Source organism: Nerophis ophidion, linkage group LG09, assembly GCF_033978795.1.
Source record: "Nerophis ophidion isolate RoL-2023_Sa linkage group LG09, RoL_Noph_v1.0, whole genome shotgun sequence".
NCBI classification, from domain to species: Eukaryota; Metazoa; Chordata; class Actinopteri; order Syngnathiformes; family Syngnathidae; genus Nerophis; species Nerophis ophidion.
In genome coordinates, this window is record NC_084619.1 from 55,373,107 (window position 1) to 55,396,998 (window position 23,892).

Here is a 23,892-nt window from a genome sequence, read left to right on the forward strand (position 1 = left end):
CAATGACAAATTATAGATGATGTAACATAACTGTAGTTCTTAACATAAAGAACTAATTAAGGTAGTTTACAATCTGAGTGTTTCTTAACCCTAAGTCAGGGGCCAAAAAATATCTGCTACTCAACAGTGGTGCGGAGGGGGCCGCAGCTGTACTCAGTTGTAATGCACTTTTCCACCACTTGTGGCAGTAATGACAATATCAGATAGACCGAAGAAGTCTGGGGCTTAAAATCATAGAGAAGTTTTTTAAGCACAAGAGTTATGACTAAAGTAGTGAAGCTTTTTTTTTGCACTTGAATTTTATCAGCAGTTTATATAACAAACATACATATCATTATATAGCAATATTATTAATAATTTTATTAAAATACATTTATTTTAACACTGTAATTGTATGTAAATCTATACATACAATTCTGTCCTTTCTTTTATTTTGATTAGTATTTATTTTTATAATCAGCCTGGCCTAAGCCTTGATAATAATTGTGATTAACACATGCTTTCATATCATTTAACAAGATGGATCCTGTTAAACTGTAAGTAGGTTAGATATAATTATTAAATACAAATAAAATCAAGAGTAAGATTAATATTTGAGTGGGGGCCGGGCCCCTCTGTAGTTAAAAAGTTGGGGCCCCTGGTCCAAAAAAAAAGGTTAAAAACCACTGGCCTAGTTTATACGTTTTTTATTCTAACTGTAAAAAAAATCAGTAGAATTTACAGTTAAAAACTGTCAGCTCAGTTGCCAGAATTTTATCGTTAAAAAAAACTGTAGGGCTGTTTTTCAATTCAAAGTAATGCAATGTAAAAACATTGACCGTGTGGATTACACTGTAAAAGGGAAAAAAAAAATCACTGAAGTGCTGGAATTTTACTGTAAAAATAACAATGGGACTGTTTTTCAATTTACATAAATTCAGGGTAAAAAACACAGTAGCATTTATAGTAAAAACATGGAAGTTCAGTCGCCAGACATTTCTTGTAAAAAAAAAACAAACAGTGGTAACGTTTTTCCGTTTACAGTAATGCACTGTAAAAACATACACCACAGATTTTACTGTAAAAAAGAAAAGAACTGGCTGCTCGGTCGCCATAATTTTACTGTAAAAAAAACAAATTTTTTTCGTTGTAAAAAACACCGTCAATTTTACTGTTAAAAAAGAAACTGACAGCTCAGACGCCAACATTTTCCTGTGAAGAAAAAACAGTGGTGCTGTTTTTCTTTTTAAAGTAATGCACACAAAAAAAATATTGTGGATTTTTCAGTTAAATAAACAAACTGGCAGCTCAGTCCCCAGAATTTTGCAGTTCAATTCGCAGTAATTCAGTGTAAAAAACACTGTATATTTTACGGTGTATATACTATGTGTGTGTGTGTGTATATATATATATATATATACAATATATATATATATATATATATATATTTTTTTTTTTTTTTTAATAAATTGTGGCTCAAAAATTATGAATTGATGTAGAATCTTAATACCGTATTTCCTTGAATAGCCGCCAGGCATGCAATATGCGCCTTCCTTGAATTACTGCCGGGTAAAATTCGCTCCTCAAATTATTAAGCAAAAGCTTACTTTAACCGCCGGGTCTAATTTGTGACGTCACGAGTGACGCCGCTTCCCCTGCCGTCATTTTTAAAATGGCAGAGGACTTTTTTTTTTCTTTTACTGTGTGTAAACCAGGGGTCTTGTTCCACAGCCATACAGATCACACTAATGGTTGTGGTATAAAACAACTTTAACACTCTTAATAATATGCGCCACACTCTGTGAACCCACACCAAACACGTTTCTGGAGAACATTGGCTCTGTAACACATTATAAACGCAACATAACACTTACCCAGAATGCAATGTATCCATGACTCTTGGCTATATTATACACGCGCTAGCAAAAAAAAAAACCCACTAGGGTTTTTTGACCAACCCTAGTGTCTGTTAGCCGACAAGTGTGTATTTGTGTGTACATTTAAGTGTGCATGTATGTGTGTGTTTAATGCGTACATTTATGTAAATTTGTGTGTGTGAGACATCTCACCACAGCGGCGATGTCCAGCCGGTAGGTTTTGAGCACTTCCCCAGTCAGTGCCAGCTGGAGCACGGTGCCCCCGGAGAGAATGGTCACCCCCCACCCTTTGAGCACCGTTATGTAGGCCAAATCCACCGAGGCGCTCAGGTAGAAGACCGCTGCCAAGAAATGGTAGCCAACATCCTGAAGGACGGAAACGTTATTCATTAAATTTATTATTTTGTTTATCCGCAAACAAACATGTTTGAAATCAGCCCATTTTCTGCTTTCCCAGGTTTCTTGAATGCAACGTGATTGACAGTGAATGTGCTCTATCTAACTTAGGGGAGGGCTGTGGCATATCCAACCGGCCAATCAGCATGCTGGTGGGCGTGTCTCACCAAGGCGGGCCAGATGCTGCTCTGATTGGCGCCACAGAGGAAGAGGAAGAACCAGAGCGTGGTGAAGACGAAGCAGAAGATCGACACGAACATCACCCAGCCCAGAGGGTTGTCCGGGATGACGCGGGTGGACGCCACCAGGATCCACACCAGACCCCCAAACACCTGCAAGGGGGCGGAGTCACACAGGTCAGGATCACGTATCGAACACTGGACAGGGGCTCCTATTCCCGAAATTTAAGAGGTTTTTTTTTTCCTACTTTGGAAAGAAAAACAATGACCACGAGGTCCATTTATTAAAAAGTATATCGCACAACACAGCAGCGACAGAACCCATGTTGTAATAATGAGCAAATTGCTTAGTCAGCATTAATAGCCTGATGAGTGTGTGTAGTACTACACTTGTGATCATGCCGAGGTAGATAAATCCACTATGTGTTGACCACTCACATTACTTGGAATGTAGGTACTGCCATCTTGGGGAGTTAGTGGAAAAAAATACTGTTAGAGGTTGCCTACAGCCACAGTGTTTAGTGCCACATTAACTTGGTGCCAATTGGAGACCCAACCGGTTGTTAGGATAGGATAGGATAGATCTTTATTGTCATTGCACAAGTACAACAAAATTTCATTTTCGGCACAGTCCCGCTAAGAGCAGACATACTTTACGGGGGGGACAAGACAAGACCGCCAATGGTTCAGCTACTTACCTTAAAAAGGTGAGAAAAGGGTGACATCGGGAGAGGGGGGAGTAAAAAAAATATCAGTCATGGTGGTAGGCCGCAGATCTCAGGCGCTGACCATCCATTCATCACCCCTATGGGATTTGCGTCGAGGGCGTTGGGTTGGGGGGGGGTATGTGTGGCGTATATTTTTGTGGATGTGTGTGTGTGTAAGCCCATAGTGTGTCTCTGTTCCGCGGCCTTGATGTATAGTGCAGTCGGTAGTCCAAAGTCAACAACAACAGGTGTGTGTCCATGAAAGACAAGAAGGGAGTTTGTTGTGTCTTCGCTGCACTGTCCTTCGGGAGAGTCTCGAAGCCAAGGAAACAATCCAAGTTAGAATGATATTGTATGTGGGTGAAAATAAAATTTGCTTTTTACCCTAAATTGTCTATGACCGGTCCTCATAACTGCGGGGTAGACAGTCCGATGTAATCCACAGTTCTTCCCGCATCCTCCAATCATTTGTGGCAGCTTTGGGGTACTTTGAAGACTGCCAGAAACTTCCAATTTGTCGACAGACCAGAGCAACGCTTACTCCAATCAGCAGATGTCCTGTTGTCATAATTCCGAATAGGTGGATATCTTCACGTTCTCGACAGAAAAGAGTCGCCAGGCACGCGACCCTCCTTTCTTCTCCCAAGAGTCCGTCGTGTGTCCAGCAACAACTGCTTCATCACGACAGCAGGTTCCCCCAAACCCAAGATCTTGTCAATTTTGTTGAGGCCAGTTAAATAGTTCCAATGTTTAGATTTGGAGAGCAGTGCCAAAAGAGGCAACAAGAAAGTTAAGACAAGACAAAAGAAAGAAGCAAGCAGTAGAGATAAGGGAGAGGAAAGGGGAGCGTCCACCCTCGATGAGTGCCAAAGAGAAAAACTTTTAGCTTCTAGCTTTTGTAGACCTACTACTTAGAGTTGTTAACGAGAGCATTTACCGTATATCACATTTTAGAAATACTATGGAACAAAAAAACATAAAAAGTGGAATAAAAGAGCAAACAATTATGCAATATTGACTCTAACAACACATAGCCGCCATGCAGGTAGTTTTTTACTTCAAAGCTGTCGTTGCTAAAAAAAAAATAAAAAAAAATTGATGAATCACAATCATTGTTGTTATGAATTATTGACCGTTTCAAGGCTCCAATCACTTCTCATCAAATACTCCACTTTGAAATAGGACTGGGCGATATATTGATATAAACCATGGGTGTCAAACTCTGGCCCGCGAGCCAAATTTGGCCCGCCGTGTAATTTCATTTGGCCCTTTAGGCAATATCAAATTAACATTAGACCTGGCCCGCTGCTGTATCACCGCATCCACCACTAATACTCATACTCGTCAACCCTCCCGATTTTCCCGGGAGACTCCTGAAGTTCAGTGCCCCTCCCCAATTTCTCCCGATTTCCACCCGGACAATAATATTGGGGGCGGGCCGTAAAAGTACTGCCTTTGGCGTTCTCTACATGTCGCCACATCTTCTTTTCCTTCATACAAACAGCGTGCCGGCCCACTCACATAATATATGCGGCTCATACACGCACACAAGTGTATGCAAAGCATACTTGGTCAACAGCCATACAGGTCACACTGAGGGTGAACGTATAAACAACTTTAACACTGTTACAAATATACGCCACACTGTGAACCCACAGCAAACAAGAATGACAAACACATTTCGGGAGACCATCTGCACCGTAACACAACATAAACACAACATAAACACAACCGAACAAATACCCAGAACCCGTTGCATCACTAACTCTTCAGGGACGCTAAATTATACACCCCCGCTAACACCAAACCCCGCCCCAACTCAAACCCGCCGCCGAAAAGAGGCATTCAATTTGTATTTTTATTTTATTTGATATGCCATTGATATTTTTTAATTATTATTATTTAAACCTCGATTTTGCATGTCACTATAAAGTTATATAAGCCTTGCTTGGTCAATATTCAATGCAAAATTTGTTTGAGTCCCTATTAAAGGATTAATTTGTTCAACCTCGGCCCGCGGCTTCGTTCAGTTTAAAATTTTGGCCCACTCTGTATTTGAGTTTGACACCCCTGATATAAACGATATATCGCAGGTTTGTCTCTGTGCCAGTGTTAATTTTGACGGCAAAATTTGATTTAGTTTTAGTCATAGTCCTTTGACTAAAATGTAATTTAGTTTTAGTCATAATTTAGTTATTTAAATTGTTTTAGTTTTAGTCTAGTTTTAGTTGACGAAATATTATAAGATTATAGTCGACGAAAACTACAGTAGATTTAGTCGACTAAAGGGTAATATGTAAACTTTCCCTTCAATTTCTGAAAGTCAAAGCAAAACAGTGGAAAAATCACCGATACAAGTCGTATTTTGATGGAAATCATGTCTCAAATTTTGTATTTCAGGAGTAAGCCGTGTAATAAACGGGATAACGTCGAGTGAGTTGTATGTTGTGGAAAATGCTTACCTGTGTGTGGATTTCGGGGTGATTCGACTGTAAATGTTGCTTCAAGTTTGTTGTGTTTTTCCCCGTAATCTTCGCGCTGCATTTCTTACACTGCGTCTTGTTATCTTTGACGTCAAATATAAAATTTCCTCATATGTCCTCTCTCCTCTTCCTCCCCGGCGTTGACATGTTGTCTTCTGCAGCGCATTCCCGGGTCAGTCTCAAAGGCAAACTACGTTTACGTAACTTCCTTACCACGTCGCTCTGATTGGTTCTCTTCCAAACTTCTCCCGCCTCTTCCTAACGAAATGAGTTCCGATTGGATCTCGTCTCTGGCAGACATTTTCGTCTCGTTTTTATTCGTTGACGAATATGTCAATACACCTCGTCATCGTCTTAGTCCACGTAAATAATTTTTTATTTAGATATTGTCTCGTTTTAGTCAGAAAAAAAAGGTCGTTGACGATAACTATGACGAAAATTTTTCGTCAATAAAATTAACACTGCTCTGTGCGATATAGAAAATGACTATATCGTAATATTCGATTATATGTTCTCACACAGTTGCTTTTAGCTGCGGGCATTACATTACAGGCGTTTCTCACTCCTTCTCGTCTCTCCTTCTCACAGAGACGTAAAACAAGCCCGCCTTCTTACGTACGTCACATACTGTCGCCCGTCTAGCGTCTTACGCTCTCACCGACCAGAGAGGTAGCAGCATGGCTAACGTTAGCTGAGGCAGGTCGTGCAAGCAGAGCGGAGCTTGTGACAATACAAGAGAGAGAAGGTGCGAAACTGATCACAATTGGAGGAAAAACAATAAATGGCCAAAATAAAGAGCAGGGGATCCATCATCTGGCGGTGGTTTGGCATCAAGTGGGAAGATATTCTGTAGACAACAGCAATATGCAAAATATGCAGCAGAAGTTTTACTACAAAAAGGGAGCAACACTATTAATTTGTTCTTTCATTTAAAAAGTCACCCGTGAGAGAATGAAGAGTATTTAATAAATACAGTTTTGGTCAATTGACTTAGTTGTGATTTCCTTCTCTGCATGAAAGTTTAAAATGAGCATATATTAATGCAGTATGAAGAAGAATGTTTTAATGTAGACACATAGAATCATCATACTGCTGTGATTATATGCATCAAGTGTTCATTCAAGGCTAAGGCAAAATATCGCAATATGGCATAAAAATATCGCAATATTAATAAAAGCCAATATCGCCCAGCCCTACTTTGAAATATTTTTGGGGAAAATATTTGTGTATTTTGTATTTGCCATATAAATAAAACTAAGTTTTATTGGACAATAAAAGCATAAAACATAAGATAACATTACAATATAAATGTATAATCGACTGATAGATCTGAAGTTGATCTAGCAATTTAAGCGTTAAAAGTAAAAATAATATATATTGATATGACTTATTTTTAACCATTCTATAAGTGAGGCCGATTTGGATATTAACCTTAAGTCATTTTTTTAAAATATAAACTGTCATTTCCCAAAAATTAATTAACCAAAATCAATGTTGTTATGAATTATTGACTTATTTAAGGCTCCAATTACTTCAGATTAAATATGAATAACATAATTTGAGGGGTAAACATTGCATATTTTGTGTTTTTGCCTTAAAAAACTGGGTTTTTTGTTTGACATAAAAGGGCAAAAATATAAAAAAAACATTTGTGTCAGTGGATTGATCTGAAGTTGATCATCAATCTATAAATATTTAAGCGTTGAAAGTAAAACTGAATCATGTTGGATTGTATCGATCTAAAACACAAATTCTGAATCGAATCTAAGTTAAAATGAAACGTTACACCCCTAGTAAATTGGTTTTGAAAAATAAAAATAATTTGTCAGTGTGAAGCCCTCAGTGGAAAAAGTTTGGACGCCCCTGACACAGATACAGTGCATCCGGAAAGTATTCACTTTTTCCAAATTTTATGTTACAGCATTCCTCAGTGGAGAGAGAAAAAACCTTACAGAAGGTCAACCATCTCTGCAGAAATCCACCAATCAGGCTTATATGGTAGAGTTGCCAGACTGAAGCTATTTCTTAGTTTAAAGGCCTACTGAAACCCACTACTACCGACCACGCAGTCTGATAGTTTATATATCAATGATGAAATATTAACATTGCAACACATGCCAATACGGCCTTTTTAGTTTACTAAATTGCTATTTTAAATTTTGCGCAAAGTATCCTGTTGTAAACATCGGTATGATGACGCGTGCGCGTGACGTCACGGATTGTAGCGGACATTTTTTTCCAGCCCGATCCCAGCTATAAGTAGTCTGCTTTAATCGCATAATTACACAGTATTCTGGACATCTGTGTCGCTGAATCTTTTGCAATTTGTTCAATTAATAATGGACACGTCAAAGAAGAAAGATGTAGGTGGGAAGCAGTGTATTGCAGCTGCCTTTATCAACACAAACACAGCCGGTGTTTCCTTGGTTACATTCCCAAAGGTGAAATTTTACTATGCAACAGAGCGGTCAAGCAATCATGGTTCCCGACCAAATGTCAACTGGCAGGTTTCGGTGAGAAAATTGTGGTAATAAGTCGGCTCTTACCGTAGACAGCTTGCGTCGTTCCTCGTGCACCTGTCAAAGAGGCAGCTGCGGACTGTTTCGCCTCCTCCGACCGGCCGCCCCCGAACGTGGAATGCTTCCACCGTGGAGGAGGGGGAAAAAAAGCTCAGCCCGGCCCGACCGGATGCCTTCGCTTCACCTCGTCGAGAAACGTGGCTTCCCTCAGAGACACTGGTGGTCACACCCCTCCCACTTTCAAGTACGACAGTATAATCTCACTACAACACTAGTAACACAATAAGCAGGTGTGGGATTTACCAGAATTATCCTAGTAAATGTGTCCAATAACATCTGAATCGCTCCGACAGCCCTGTCTTTTTTTTTTTCCTAGTCCTTCATTCTCACTTTCCTCATCCAGAAATCTTTCATCCTTGCTCAAATTAATGGGGAAATCGTCGCTTTCTCGGTCCGAATTGCTCTTGCTGCTGGTGGCCATGATTATGAACAATGTGAGGATGTGAGGAGCCCAGCAACCCGTGACGTCACGCGCACATCGTCTGCTACTTCGGGTACAGGCAAGGCTTTTTTATTAGCGACCAAAAGTTGCGAACTTTATCGTGGATGTTCTCTACTAAATCCTTTCAGCAAAAATATAGCATTATCGCGAAATGATCAAGTATGACACATAGAATGGACCTGCTATCCCCGTTTAAATAAGAAAATCTCATTTCAGTAAGCCTTTAAAGTTTGCCAAAATGCACCTGAAAGACTCTCAGACCACGAGAAACTAAATTCTCTGGTCTGATGAGACAAAGATTTTACTCATTGGCATGAATTCCAGGTGTGAAACCAGGCACCGCTCATCAAAAGGTCAAACAGCATCCCTATAGTGAATCATAGAGGTGGCAGCATCATGCTGTGGGGATGGTTTTCAGCCGTAGGAACTGTGATACAATTTAAGATAGAAGGAAATATGAATGCAACAATGTACAGAGACATTCTGGATGAAAACCAACGCTTTCAATCCAACCTGATGGAGGTGGAGAGGTGCTGCAAAGAGGAATGGGCGAAACTGCCCACAGATAGGTGTTCCAAGCTTGAGGCAAAGTGTTAAAAAAAGACTTGAGGTTGTAATTGCTGCCAAAGGTGCATCAACAAAGTATTGAGCAAAGAGTCTGAGTACTTATATACATGTCATTTTTCACTTTATATACATTTGCAAAATTTAAATAAAAAAATTCACATTGTCATAATGGGTTATTGTGTGTAGAATTTTGAGGATGAAAAAATAATGTATGCAATTTGGGAGTAAGGCTGTAACATAAAATGTGGAAAAAGTGAAGTTGTGAATACTTTCCGGCGTGGCAAAGTTGGTAGAGTGGCCGTGCCAGCAATCTGAGGGTTACTGGTTCAATCCCCACCTTCTACCATCCTAGTCACATCCGTTGGGTCCTTGGGCAAGACTCTTCACCCTTACTCCTGATGGGTGCTGGTTAGCGCCTTGCATGGCAGCTCCCTCCATCAGTGTGTGAATGGGCGAATGTGGAAATAGTGTCAAAGCGCTTTGGGCTCCTTAAAAAGGGGTAAAAAAGCGCTATACAAGTATAACCCATTTACCATATTGCTCTGAATACTTATGTACATGTGATTTTTCACCTTTTCATTTTAAATACATTTGCAAAATTTTAAATAAACATTTTCACATTGTCATAATGGGTTGTTGTGTGTAGAATTTTGAGGATAAAAAAATAATGTATGCCATTTGGGAGTAAGGTTGTAACAAAAAATGTGGAAAAAGTGAAGCGTTGTGAATACTTTCCGTATGCACTATATATAAGTAGATAATAGCAGCCATGCTAAGCAACGTGCCTGCGTGGCGGCCATCTTAGTGGGGGCTGCTTTCCCATCTAATGCCATGCAATACAATGCAAAAAAATGAATGATCCATCCATTTTCTACCGCTATTTTCCTTTGGGGTCGCGGGGGGCGCTGGTGCCTATCTCAGCTACGATCGGGCGGAAGGCGGGGTACACCCTGGACAAGTCGCCACCTCATCGCAGGGCCAACACAAATAGACAACCTTCACACTAACTTGCTTATTTTTTAATGCAGTTTGCTTTGTCTACATTAAATAATGTGCTAGTATTTAAAAAAAAAAAATAGTATTAAAAAAGCTTTCAGTATTTGGTATTAATACACAATATTGGATTTTTTGTAATTTAATTTTATGATTTGTTGCAAATGTATGTCGTATTTTACAAATGTATGCATCACAATGTACCAACATTTTTTTTATTATGTTATTGCAATGATTTCTCGAAATAATACAATACATTGTCTTTTAACATTAGCCTGTTTTGATAAATAATTACAAAAAATGTAATATATTAAAACAAAAATAATAAAATTTAAAAATAGGAACAGAAAAAATAAATAAATAATGGTAGTACAAAAACCCTCCCATTGTTCAGGCCTTCTTCTTGTTGTCGTGGTTTCCATGGCGCCGAAAGGGTCTCGTCATATGTGGTTATATCTAAGGTATCTACGGTTACAGGGAATTAAACTGAGATGATGTCACAAACGTTGCGTGAAATAGGAGTTGTGGCTCTTTAAAACGACATCACCTTTTGAAATAGAACACACACGAGGACGCTGGACATGGTTTGTTTCTTTTTAGTCATCTTCCTCCTCCTTGGACAAACATTGCCCCTGAGAGAGCCTTGGAATGAAGTCAACACAAACACACGGTGTTGTAACACGATATGAAAAATATAGTCCTGAAATGTTGAATTAAAAAAAAAAAAAATAGCTTGATTTCAAACAGAAAGACCCCATTGTTAGCACAGTGGACGACACCTGCACAGGCCCTGGTCATGTGACCCCGCACTCATCCAATCAGCTCTCAGGGAACCAAGGCCGACAACGCAGCATTCTCACTTACAATTACCGTTCCATATGATTACAATTGCCATTATAGAACATAAAAATAAAGGAAGAAGTATGAGTTAGCGAGAAATGGAAGTACACCTGGCCTATTTAGCAACATGAGAAGGTCAAAATGTTAATAAAAGCTTTAAATATGATGCATCACAACCAAAAACCACAATAATAAACATATTGTTAGTATAATATTACAGTACTTTTATTTAGTACAGAGTACCTAATGCAGTGGTTCTTAACCTTGTTGGAGGTTCCGAACCCCACCAGTTTCATACACGTATTCACCGAACTCTTTTGTGAAAAATAAAATGTTTTTTTTTTCAAATTCAAGACAAAGTTATATGTTTTTTTTTCATGGTGTACAAAATGAACCTTGCATGAACTCACAACAAATTACACACCTGCAAATCAGTGTGACTTCTGCTGTTGCCGTATCCACGATACGCCGATATGGAGAAGTTTTTATTTACACGATGAGTCGATACTTACCAACCCTCCCGATTTTTCCGGGAGAATCCAGAATTCCAGTGCCCCTCCCAAAAATCTCCCCGGGCAACCATTCTCCTTTAGTGTCCTCTACAACCTGTCATCACGTCCGATTTTCCTCCATACAAACAGCTTGTCGGCGCATTCACATCATTTATGTGGCTTTTACACACACATAAGTGAATGCACGGCATACTTGGTCAACAGCCATACAGGTCACACTGAGGGTGGCCGTATAAATTACTTTAACACTGTTACAAATACACACCACACTGTGAACCCACACCAAACAAGAATGACAAACACATTTGGGGAGAACATCCGCACCGTAACATAACGTAACAAATACCCAGAATCCCTTAGAGCACTAATTCTTCTGGAATCTACAATATATACCCTGCTACCACCACAACCACGCCCGCCCCCCCTCCACCTCAACCCCCACTCCCCCCATTTCCCGAATTCGGAGGTCTCAAGGTTGGCAAGTATGGATGAGTTACCATGAATTGATTAACGTTGTAACGATGTGTCACTTCATTTCTGTTAGTTTTTTGTGTTTTTGTATTTACTTCCGGTTCAGTGCTCTTATTTTGTTGTATTTCCTGTTTTTATTCACGGAGCACTATTTTTCTCTTTTCGTTGATTGGCAGCGGTTCACACCTGCTGTCAATCACACTAGTGTCTATTTATGTTTCACTCGAGCACTCCTCAGTGCTCGATGATAATATTATGTTGAGAACGTTTATCTGCACGACTGCTTTATGTTTGCTTTTGTTATTTTCTTTTGTGTATTAAATTCATCTTACCTCCACGCAACTCTCCTGGATTCTTGCATACTCGGGGACACACAACTGCAGCCATGCGACATCCCAACAGTATCATCGAGCCAGAAGAAAGTGTCCTCGCGAGAATCCCTGTCGGCAATCCTCAGCCGACGTTCTGGACCGCACAATTCCTGGAGGACTTGAAGGCCAGGTTTGTGCGGTCCCAGCCAACAGATGCGGACCCTCTCCCCGCGGCAACGCCACCGGCTTCGGCTCTCCGACCGGCGCGTCCCCCGCCGCCATCTTTCCTCTCGGCTCAACGGCTGGCTACGGCTCTCCGACCAGCACGTCCGCCACTTCCTGCATGCCTCGCGGCTCCCGCGGCAACGCTACCGGCTACGGCTCTCCGACCGGCGCGTCCTCCTCCTCCTTCACGTCTCGCGGCTCCTGCGGCTCCGTCGCCGACTGCGGCTCTCCGACCGGCACGTCCGCCGCCGCCATCCTTCCCGTCGTCTGCTGAGCTGCTTCTCCCTGCTCCTACGCAGCTTCCAGCGGCTGCTCCCCGGCTGCTCTTTCTGCCAGCTCCCGCTCTCTTTTTTGGATCGCCGAGAGCTCCAGTGGAGCCCACAGTGAGGTCACTTTTGTCCTCCTGCTGGGACTCGGCGCGGGACGTGTCTTCGTCCCTCTTCCTGGCCTCCTCCCGCCCGTCCCTGGTTTTCGCACCGGGGGACGCCGACGAGCAGGCATGTCTTCCCGCAAGTGTGGACGGTTTCTGGCAGCCGCCTAGTGGAGGGGGGCCCACAATACACTGCGGTGCAGCCAGGCACACACCGCTGTCATCTTCGCAAGCGTCTCCTTCCTCGGAGACATCTACGTGCCTGGCGGGTTTTCGCACAGCCCCAACGCCGGCTCCACGCCTAGCCCCTACGCCGGCTCCACGCCTAGCCCCTACGCCGGCTCCACGCCTAGCCCCTACGCCGGCTCCACGCCTAGCCCCTACGCCGGCTCCACGCCTAGCCCCTACGCCGGCTCCACGCCGAGCCCCTACGCCGGCTCCACGCCGAGCCCCAACGCCGGCTCCACGCCGAGCCCCAACGCCGGCTCCACGCCGAGCCCCAACGCCGGCTCCACGCCGAGCCCCAACGCCGGCTCCACGCCGAGCCCCAACGCCGGCTCCACGCCGAGCCCCAACGCCGGCTCCACGCCGAGCCCCAACGCCGGCTCCACGCCGAGCCCCAACGCCGCCAAGAGCAGCACCACGCCGGGCTTCGTCACCGCCGGCATCCGCTATTCCTCGGCCAGCATTTGCTGCTCCTCGCCCGGCGTCATCTGCCGCTTTCACGCCGCCGATGACGCCTGCCGCTTCAACACCGCCGATGACGTCGGCCGCTTTCACGCCGCCGATGACGTCTGCCGCTTTCACGCCGCCGATGACGTCTGCCGCTTTCACGCCGCCGATGACGTCTGCCGCTTTCACGCCGCCGATGACGTCTGCCGTTTTCACGCCGCCGATGACGTCTGCCGCTTTCACGCCGCCGATGACGTCTGCCGCTTTCACGCCGCCGATGACGTCTGCCGCTTTCACGCCGCCGATGACGTCTGCCGCTTTCACGCCGCCGATGACGTCTGCCGCTTTCACGCCGCCGATGACGTCTGCCGCTTTCACGCCGCCGATGACGTCTGCCGCTTTCACGCCGCCGATGACGTCTGCCGCTTTCACGCCGCCGATGACGTCTGCCGCTTTCACGCCGCCGATGACGTCTGCCGCTTTCACGCCGCCGATGACGTCTGCCGCTTTCACGCCGCCGATGACGTCTGCCGTTTTCACGCCGCCGATGACGTCTGCCGCTTTCACGCCGCCGATGACGTCTGCCGCTTTCACGCCGCCGATGACGTCTGCCGCTTTCACGCCGCCGATGACGTCTGCCGCTTTCACGCCGCCGATGACGTCTGCCGCTTTCACGCCGCCGATGACGTCTGCCGCTTTCACTCCGCCGATGACGTCTGCCGCTTTCACGCCGCCGATGACGTCCGCCGCTTTCACGCCGCCGATGACGTCCGCCGCTTTCACGCCGCCGATGACGTCCGCCGCTTTCACGCCGCCGATGACATCCGCCGCTTTCACGCCGCCGATGACATCTGCCACTTCCACGCCGTTGATGACGCCTGCGGTTTCCACGCCGCCGGTTACGTCTTCTGCTTCCCGGCCTGCTTCAGCGCGCCCGCTTCTACGTCGGCCGTGGATGTGGCCGTGCCCTGCGCACTCTCCTCTTTTTCGGCCAGTGATTTGGCCGTTCCCTGGCCGCCCGCCTCGCCAGTTCCAGCGGCGCTCTACGCGGCGCCGCCACCTGACTTTCCCTCGCTGGCTGCGGGGACACGAGGTTTGGCAACCCTCCACCAAATCCTCCCTCCACCCTCCCTTACATTTTGGACTTTTTTCCATTTTTTTTTTTCTTTCCCAGGGAACATCTGGTATCTGTTCCTTGAGGGGGAGGTCCTGTAACGATGTGTCACTTCATTTCTGTTAGTTTTTTGTGTTTTTGTATTTACTTCCGGTTCAGTGCTCTTATTTTGTTGTATTTCCTGTTTTTATTCACGGAGCACTATTTTTCTCTTTTCGTTGATTGGCAGCGGTTCACACCTGCTGTCAATCACACTAGTGTCTATTTATGTTTCACTCGAGCACTCCTCAGTGCTCGATGATAATATTATGTTGAGAACGTTTATCTGCACGACTGCTTTATGTTTGCTTTTGTTATTTTCTTTTGTGTATTAAATTCATCTTACCTCCACGCAACTCTCCTGGATTCTTGCATACTCGGGGACACACAACTGCAGCCATGCGACATCCCAACAAACGTGGACCCCGTCTTAAACAAGTTGAAAAATTTATTCTGGTGTTACCATTTAGTGGTCAATTGTACGGAATATGTACTGAACTGTGCAATCTACTGATAAAAGTATCAATCAATCAAGCAAAAAAGGGTGTGTCTTGACTGGTTCTGCCGAACCCCTGAGGCCGACTCACCGAACTCCTAGGGTTCGATCGAACCCAGGTTAAGAACCACTGACCTAATAAAATGGTCAGTATGAAATGTCTTCCTGTGGTCCTTATCAAGTAGCAGATATTTCAATACATAAAAAGTCCCGTTTGAGACTATTTTAACACTGACTGATGGATAGAGCTCAATACTTTATTTCAAGATGTGTAGCGAAGCCTGCTTGTTTGATTTTTGCTTAGTTTTTTTACAAAGCGGTGGGTGCATGTTCGGTAGGGTCCCAATACGATATTGATATTGTATATTGGTACGATATCAGAAAAAAAACAAGTCCGATACAATTCATCTTGCAGCGTGTTTACTTGTGCAAAGCTGAACAGCCAGTTAACATCTTAATGTCCTCCTGTACGCACATATGTTTTTTCTATTGTACCAAAAAAATAAACATGATGGAATATAGACTACTACGACCTAGCAGCTGCACAACAGCTAAGCACAAATTAGCACTCAAGCTAGACATAATATTAATTGAAAACAGCACATTTATCAACAAATTAGTATCAAATGGTTATAGTTGCATTTTACTTACACATACAAAGTCTCCAAGGCATAATAGAAAGTGTCCAGTAACAAGCGTGTTTGCATCATTCAACTTACTGCGTCAAGAGCTTAATTGTGTGAATCCCACAAGGCATTCATGAATTATTTTTTGCCAATAGGTATTGCTTTTTTTCTCGTATTTAAAAAAAAAAAAAACAGTAAACATAGTAGCACATAGGCTACTAGGTTTCAAACATGGACTTGGACTTGGATTGTTTCTTCGACGCAAAGGATAGTTGGCACGAGCAAGACGTGAATGTGAGTACATGTTTATTTATATACTAAACAACGGCCGCTCATAAGGAGGTACGAATACTTGAAAAGAAAAGACTAGCATAAAGGCTACAAACATGAAACAAAAACACTTGCACTGTGGCATGAATAACAAAAACTTGCACTGTGGCATAAATAACAAAACTATGTGGCGTGGACAAAATGAGCAACATAGCAAGGCATGAAGCAGATGAGGAATATGGGTGTTATGTAAAGTTGCCATACTGAACACTTGGCAACTGTGGCTTAAATAATAGCTATTATACTGATTAACAGGTGTGAGAACTGAGGACCGGGGTGTGACTTGGAGACAAGGTGGAAACTAATGAGTTGCTATGGAAACAAAGAAAACAAGGAAGTGCCAACGCAGGAAGCAAGTGTCCAGAAAATAACCAAACATGACAAAAACAAAACATGATCTTATGGGCGTGACACTAGGAGCAAACAGCTACACAACATTTAAGCACACACTAGCACACAAGCTAGATATACTGTATGTAATAATAATTGAAAACAGCGAATTACTGACACATACTAAGTCTCAAAGGCAAATTAGAAAGTCTTCAGAAACAAACGTGTCCGCATCATTCAACTTAGTGCGTTATGAGCTTAATTAACTTCATGAATTCTTTTTTTGCCAGTAGGTTTAAAAAAAAAAAAAGACATGGTAGGATGTAGGTTACAAGGAGCTGGCAACTACACAACAGCCCCCAAGCTACACATGCATAATAATAATTGAAAACAGCACATTTGTCAATAAAAAACAAGTATCAAATTATTATAGTTGCATATTACTTACACATACAAAGTCTCCAATGCATATTAAAAAGTATCCAGTAACAAACGTGTCCGCATCATTCAACTTACTGCGTCGTGAGCTTAATTAACTTAATTAATAATTTTTTGCTAACAGGTGTCGCCTTTTCTCGTATTAAAAAAAAAAAAAGTAAACACGGTAGACTTGACTATTACAGCTACACAACAGCTAAGGACATAATAACACACAAGCTAGACATACATATTGATAATTGAAAAGGGCACAACAAGTATCAAATATTAACAGCTGCATTGTCTCTAAGGCAGAAACATATTAGAAAGTATCCAGTAACAAACGTGTCCGCATCATTCAACGTACTCTGTTATGGCTTAAAGGCCTACTGAAATGAGATTTTCTTATTCAAACAGGGATAGCAGGTCCATTCTATGTGTCATACTTGATCATTTCGCGATATTGCCATATTTTTGCTGAAAGGATTTAGTAGAGAACGTTGACCATAAAGTTCGCAACTTTTGGTCGCTAATAAAAAAGCCTTGCCTTTACCAGGAGTAGCAGACGATGTGCGCGTGACGTCACGGGTTGTGGAGCTCCTCACATACTCAGATTGTTTACAATCATGGCCACCAGCAGCCAGAGCGATTCGGACCGAGAAAGCGATGATTTCCCCATTAATTTGAGCGAGGATGAAAGATCGTGGATGAGGATAGTGAGAGTGAAATACTAAAAAAAAAAAAAAAACAGGGCAGTGGGAGCGATTCAGATATTAGACACATTTACTAGGATAATTCTGGAAAATCCCTTATCTGCTTATTGTGTTACTAGTGGTTTAGTGAGATTATATAGTCTTACCTGAAAGTCGGAGGGGTGTGGCCACGGGTGCGGTGACTGCCAGTGTCTCTGAGGGAAGCCACGTTTCTCGACGAGGCGAAGCGAAAGCAGCCGGTCGGGCCGGGCTGAGCTTTTTTTTCCCCTCCTCCTCTGTGGAAGCATCCCACATTCGGGGGCGGCCGGTCAGAGGAGGCAAGAGAGTCCGCAGCTGCCTCTTTGACAGGTGCACGAGGAACGACGCAAGCTCCGCTCATGTCTACGGTAAGAGCCGACTTATTACCACAATTTTCTTGCCGGTTGACTTGTGGTAAAGAACCATGTTCGCTTGACCGCTCTGTTCCATAGAAAAGCTTCACCTTCGGGAATGTAAACAAGGAAACACCGGCTGTGTTTGTGTTGCTAAAGGCAGCCGCAATACACCGCTTCCCACCTACATCTTTCTTCTTTGACGTGTCCATTATTAATTGAACAAATTGCAAAAGATTCAGCAACACAGATGTCCAGAATACTGTGTAATTATGCGATTAATATAGCTGGGATCGGGCTGGAACAAAATGTCCGCTACAATCCGTGACGTCACCATACAGCGACGTTTTCAACAAGATACTTTGTGCGAAATTTAAAATTGCAATTTAGTCAACTAAAATGGCCGTATTGGCATGTGTTGCAATGTTAAGATTTCATCATTGATATATAAACTATCAGACTGCGTGGTCGGTAGTAGTGGGTTTCAGTAGGCCTTTAATTAGTTATAGTGGTCACAAGGTGTCACCATAAAAAGCAATTACCACTCCACTCCAACTTAAAGACAGTCCATTCCAGACAGTTAATAAATGGGTTAGTTTTTTATACTTGGCTCATTGGACCAAACTTTTTATTACATTTCGACACTAAAAGTGTGTATTAGTTCTGCTGATATTGGATCAGTATCGCTATCGGCCAGTGCTCAAGGCTGCGATACCTGTGTGTTATCGGAAATGAAAACATTTTTTAATTGATCATGTCGTGGAAATTTCTTAAAGACGATCCTTTAGTGACAAATAGCTTTAAAATGATTTATTAAAGTAACAAACTAATAATAACAAGCTTTGCAAAGCGAGACCATACCAGAACGACACATCCGTTCGTTCCAGCTTGTTCTAACTCCTTTAGAATTTGACATGACAATTATACACTCACAGAAGTCCCACCCTCCATGCTTATTTACATACAGTACACCAGTGGAATGAATACCTTAAGTCCTGTGAAGAAGGAGAGGGTGTCGTTTGCCCAAAAGGGGGGGGTCACTCAGGAAAGGGGAACAATTTAGCTCTGTTGGGGGTCAAGAATAGATAACACATATGCCCAGGTCAACTAAAGTCCACATGTTACATCAAAGACACAGGAGACAGAGCTTGATCAGATAATAGATCTCTTGCTAAGTGTCAAAATTCCTGACCCCAATAAACAACTTTGGGCGACCCGTTCAAAGAACATCATCAATTAAAACGAGTACAAGTAATGTTGCTATCACAATCCTCCCTTTTATTACCTATAACAAACTACAAACAATGACATTACTAACTAGCGAAAAAAACCACACACCAAATAAACCTTAGAAAGTAATACATCATTAAAAATAAAAAACAAAACACCACACAATTACTCAACCTAATCAACATTATAATCAAGTAACATCTCAAAGAACGAATCTTCATTTTCATCGTTGAAATCTTCCCTACCTTGTCCCAAAGCTGTGTACTAAACGAACGTAGACGAAATCATACGCGTACTTAGTGATCTTATCAGCGGAATCACACAATCACCACCAAGTTTGAAAAAGGCAACCATTCTTGTTGCGTGACAGGAAGTTTGGCCGCTAACGAGATGTTCTGCTTGCAGGACGGCCGACGACCAGCCTTGTTAATTACATGCAATACTCCAATGTATGTATGGCCATACAGCAGGGGGGTCAAACTCAAATACAGAGTGGGCCAAATTTTAAAACTGAACAAAGCCGCGGGCCAAGGTTGAACAAATTAACCTTTTAATAGGGACCCAAACAAGTTTTGCATTGAATATTAAACAAGCAAGGCTTATGTAGCTTTATAGTCACATACAAAATCGAGTGGCTTCACGGTGGCAGAGGGGTTAGTGCGTCTGCCTCACAATACGAAGTTCCTGCAGTCCTGGGTTCAAATCCAGGCTCGGGATCTTTCTGTGTGGAGTTTGCATGTTCTCCCCGTGAATGTGTGGGTTCCCTCCGGGTACTCCGGCTTCCTCCCACTTCCAAAAACATGCACCTGGGGATAGGTTGATTGGCAACACTAAATTGGCCCTAGTGTGTGAATGTGAGTGTGAATGTTGTCTGTCTATCTGTGTTGGCCCTGTGATGAGGTGGCGACTTGTCCAGGGTGTACCCCGCCTTCCGCCCGATTGTAGCTGAGATAGGCGCCAGCGCCCCCCGCGACCCCAAAAGGGAATAAGCGGTAGAAAATGGATGGATGGATGGACAAAATCGAGTTTCAAATTATAATAATAAGTAAAAAATATAAATGGCATATCAAATAAAATGTAAATAGAAATTGGGGAAGCGGGGTTTGGTGGTAGCGGGGGTGTATATTGTAGCGTCCCGGAAGAGTTAGTGCTGCAAAGGGTTCCGGGTATTTCTTCTGTTTAGTTTCTGTTGTGCTACGGTGCGGATGTTCTCCCGAAATGTGTTTGTCATTCTTGTTTGGTGTGGCTTCACAGTGTGGAGCATATTTGTAAAAGTGTTAAAGTTGTTTATACGGCCACCCTCAGTGTGACCTGTATGGCTGTTGATCAAGTATGCCTTGCATTCACTTGTGTGTGTGTTAAAGCAGCATATATTATGTGACTGGACGGGCACGTTGTTTGTATGGCGGAAAAGAGGACGTGACGACAGGCTGTAGAGGACGCTAAAGGCAGTGCCTTCAAGGCACGCCCCCAATATTGTTGTCCGGGTGGAAATCGGGAGAAATTCGGAAGAATGGTTGCCCCGGGAGATTTTCGGGAGGGGTACTGAACTTTGGGAGTCTCCCGGGAAAATCGTGAGGGTTGGCAAGTATGAGTATCAGCGGTGAATGCAGTGTTACAGAGGCATCTAATCTTAATTTGATATTACCTCAAAGACCAAATAAAATTTGGCCCGCGGGCCAGAGTTTGGCACCCATGCCATACAGCAACAGGAAGTACATTTCCCCAACCTAGGAATTGAACGAGTATTTGAAAGAGTTAATCAGTAACTGTAGCAGTGTGCCGCTTGATCGGCTCCGGCCCAGGAATGCTCTCAAATGAAAAATGTAAATAGAGCTGTCGGCTGTGCAAACACGTCGCCACTTCTAAAGCTTCTTGTCAAGTTCTGTTCGTTTTTTTTTTTTTGCGGGTCAGCGAGCATGCCCAAGTGCTGAAAGATAAAACGCTCCATTTGACTTCCCCGACATCTGATATTGGCGACAACATTTTTGCTCGGTGTCACTGTAAGCTCGCATGTTGTAAAAACAAAATATTTGTATTTGTGATGGATAGGTATGGGTGATTTTTACATTGGAATCGATACAGTACCAATTATTGGTACCTGGGTCTCGATACCAGTACTTGACAGTTCCAATATTTGGTACTATTGTGCGTGTTCATGTGGTAAATAATGTTATTTTTTCTATTTAACACTGAGATTAGTTCAGTTCAGGTCATTCATTTACCATGAATTGATTAACGTTGAAAAATGTATTCGGGCGTTACCATTTAGTGGTCAATTGAACGGAATATGTACTGAACTGTGCAATCTACTAATACAAGTTTCAATCAATCAATTTTACTTCGGACGTACGAACCAGATTACACTAAAGTGGTGACAGTTTTCGTTTTCAACATGTCGGAAAAGGAGTAGGAAGCAGCAGAGTTTATAAATCGCACCTCTTCTCTACATCCGAATAATTCTCAGAGCAATAGAAATATAATTTTGTTCAGTTCTTGTGGTCAAAGTTTTTACACATTAGGTCTCAAGGCGAAACCTCAGGACGGAACGTGAACACACCCACGCCTCCACAATCGAACCTGAACCCGACCCCCAAAAGTCCAGTGCTCATAAAACACAGAACCGAAGGCCAGACCCTAACCCAAGACCAGGTTACAGTAACGACTTTACTTTTCAGCTGTTATATTTTGTTTTCTCACACTTCTGTTTGTCCTCGGTCAGGAAGTAGTCTTTGCCGTGTGCCAGTCTTGTATCGAGTTGAGCCCTACAAAGCGTTTATACTGTAAGTGTTGTACTTCTCATTACGTAGCAGCTGTTTGATCGTAACGCTCATCTTAGTTCCCAAGTATGCCGGACTGGTAAAGTCATGGCATGATAACCTAAAAATAAAGACTATTTCAAATTGTTTTCTTTGTTCTACATGGGCCGAAAATAGAACAAGCACATTCTGAAAATGTACAAAACACTTCAAGTTGGGGGAACATTCTATTGGAAAACATTGATGCAGTTGCAAAAATTTCATGAAGAACATAAGTAACTTTGTGTCAGTGTATCTACAAAGCCATTCAACTGTGAATCACAGTACAAAATACAAAATTAATAATAATAACTAGAATATGCAATTCCGCTATTGGATGAATAATGACCGTTGGAATTGTTTAAATTAGAGATGTCCGATAATGGCTTTTTTGCCGATATACGATATTCCGATATTTTCCAACTCTTGATTACAGATTTTGATATCAACCGATACCGATATATACAGTCGCAGAATTATCCATCCATCCATCCATTTTCTGCCGCTTATTCCCGTTCGGGGTCGCGGGGGGCGCTGGCGCCTATCTCAGCTACAATCGGGCGGAAGGCGGGGCACACCCTGGACAAGTCGCCACCTCATCGCAGGGCCAACACAGATAGACAGACAACATTCACACTCACATTCACACACTAGGGCCAATTGTCGCAGAATTAACACATTATTATTCATATTTTTTTTGTGATGCCCCACTGGATGCATTAAACAATGTAACAAGGTTTTCCAAAATAAATCAACTCAAGTTATGTAAAAAAAAAAAAAAAGCCAACATGGCACTGCCATATTTATTATTGAAGTCACAAAGTGCATTATTTTTTTTTAACATGCCTCAAAACAGCAGCTTGGAATTTGGGACATGCTCTCCCTGAGAGAGCTTGAGGAAGTTGAGGTGGGTGAGGTGGAGGTGGGGAGGGGGTTAGCAGGGGGGGTGTATATTGTAGCGTCCCAGAAGAGTTAATGCTGCAAGGGGTTCTGGGTATTTGTTCTGTTGTGTTTATGTTGTGTTACGGTGTGGATGTTCTACCGAAATGTGTGTGTCATTCTTGTTTGGTGTGGGTTCACAGTGTGGCGCATATTTGTAACAGTGTTAAAGTTGTTTATACGGCCACCCTCAGTGTGACCTGTATGGCTGTTGACCAAGTATGCCTTGCATTCACTTGTGTGTGTGAAAAACTGTAGATATTATGTGATTGGGCCGCCACGCAAAGGCGGTGCCTTTAAGGTTTATTGGCGCTCTGTACTTCTCCCTATGTCCGTGTACCACTCCGTACAGCGGCGTTTTAAAGTCATAAATTTTACTTTTTGAAACCGATAATTTCCGATATCACATTTTAAAGCAATTATCAGCTGATGATATCGGCAGTCCCATATTAGTGGACATCTCTAGTTTGAATGTTGAAGAGCTGACGCTGACCTGAAACTAAGTAACACAAACCAATATTTTTAGGTGTAAACATGCAAAATTAGCTGGAAAAAAAGCTACCATAAAAAATGTACATGCTACGTTTCCCAAAAGTATGCGCACAATTAACTATCATCAAACTTGGTCGGCAACACTGAGTATCACAAACTGTGATTTTTTTCAGTATAATCATACAAAATTTGCAAAAAAATGGTAGCATAAAATTATAAAGTACTCAAAAAATGTGACTATGTTAACACGCTAACTGTTAGCATATTTGCATGACAGTATCACGAACCATGATTTTCAGGTTTAAACATGCAGAAAAAAAGCTTAGCATGGTAACGTTCTCACAAGTATGCTAACAGCTAACATTTTTTTTTTGATTGACTGAAACTTTTATTA

At 42.7% G+C, this 23,892-nt stretch overlaps 1 protein-coding gene across 1 annotated transcript in view; it reads right to left on the bottom strand.

The window, feature by feature from the left end:
- The window catches only part of LOC133559481 (myelin and lymphocyte protein-like), a 34,874-nt gene that overhangs the window by 1,376 nt on the left and 9,606 nt on the right, over nt 1–23,892 (bottom strand). Inside the window, exons 2-3 of the mRNA XM_061911291.1 lie at nt 2,420–2,584; nt 2,049–2,222 (exon numbers count right to left, since the gene is read on the bottom strand). Of these exons, the coding sequence (XP_061767275.1) occupies nt 2,049–2,222; nt 2,420–2,584 (339 nt within the window). The remainder of the gene's footprint in view (nt 1–2,048; nt 2,223–2,419; nt 2,585–23,892) is intronic.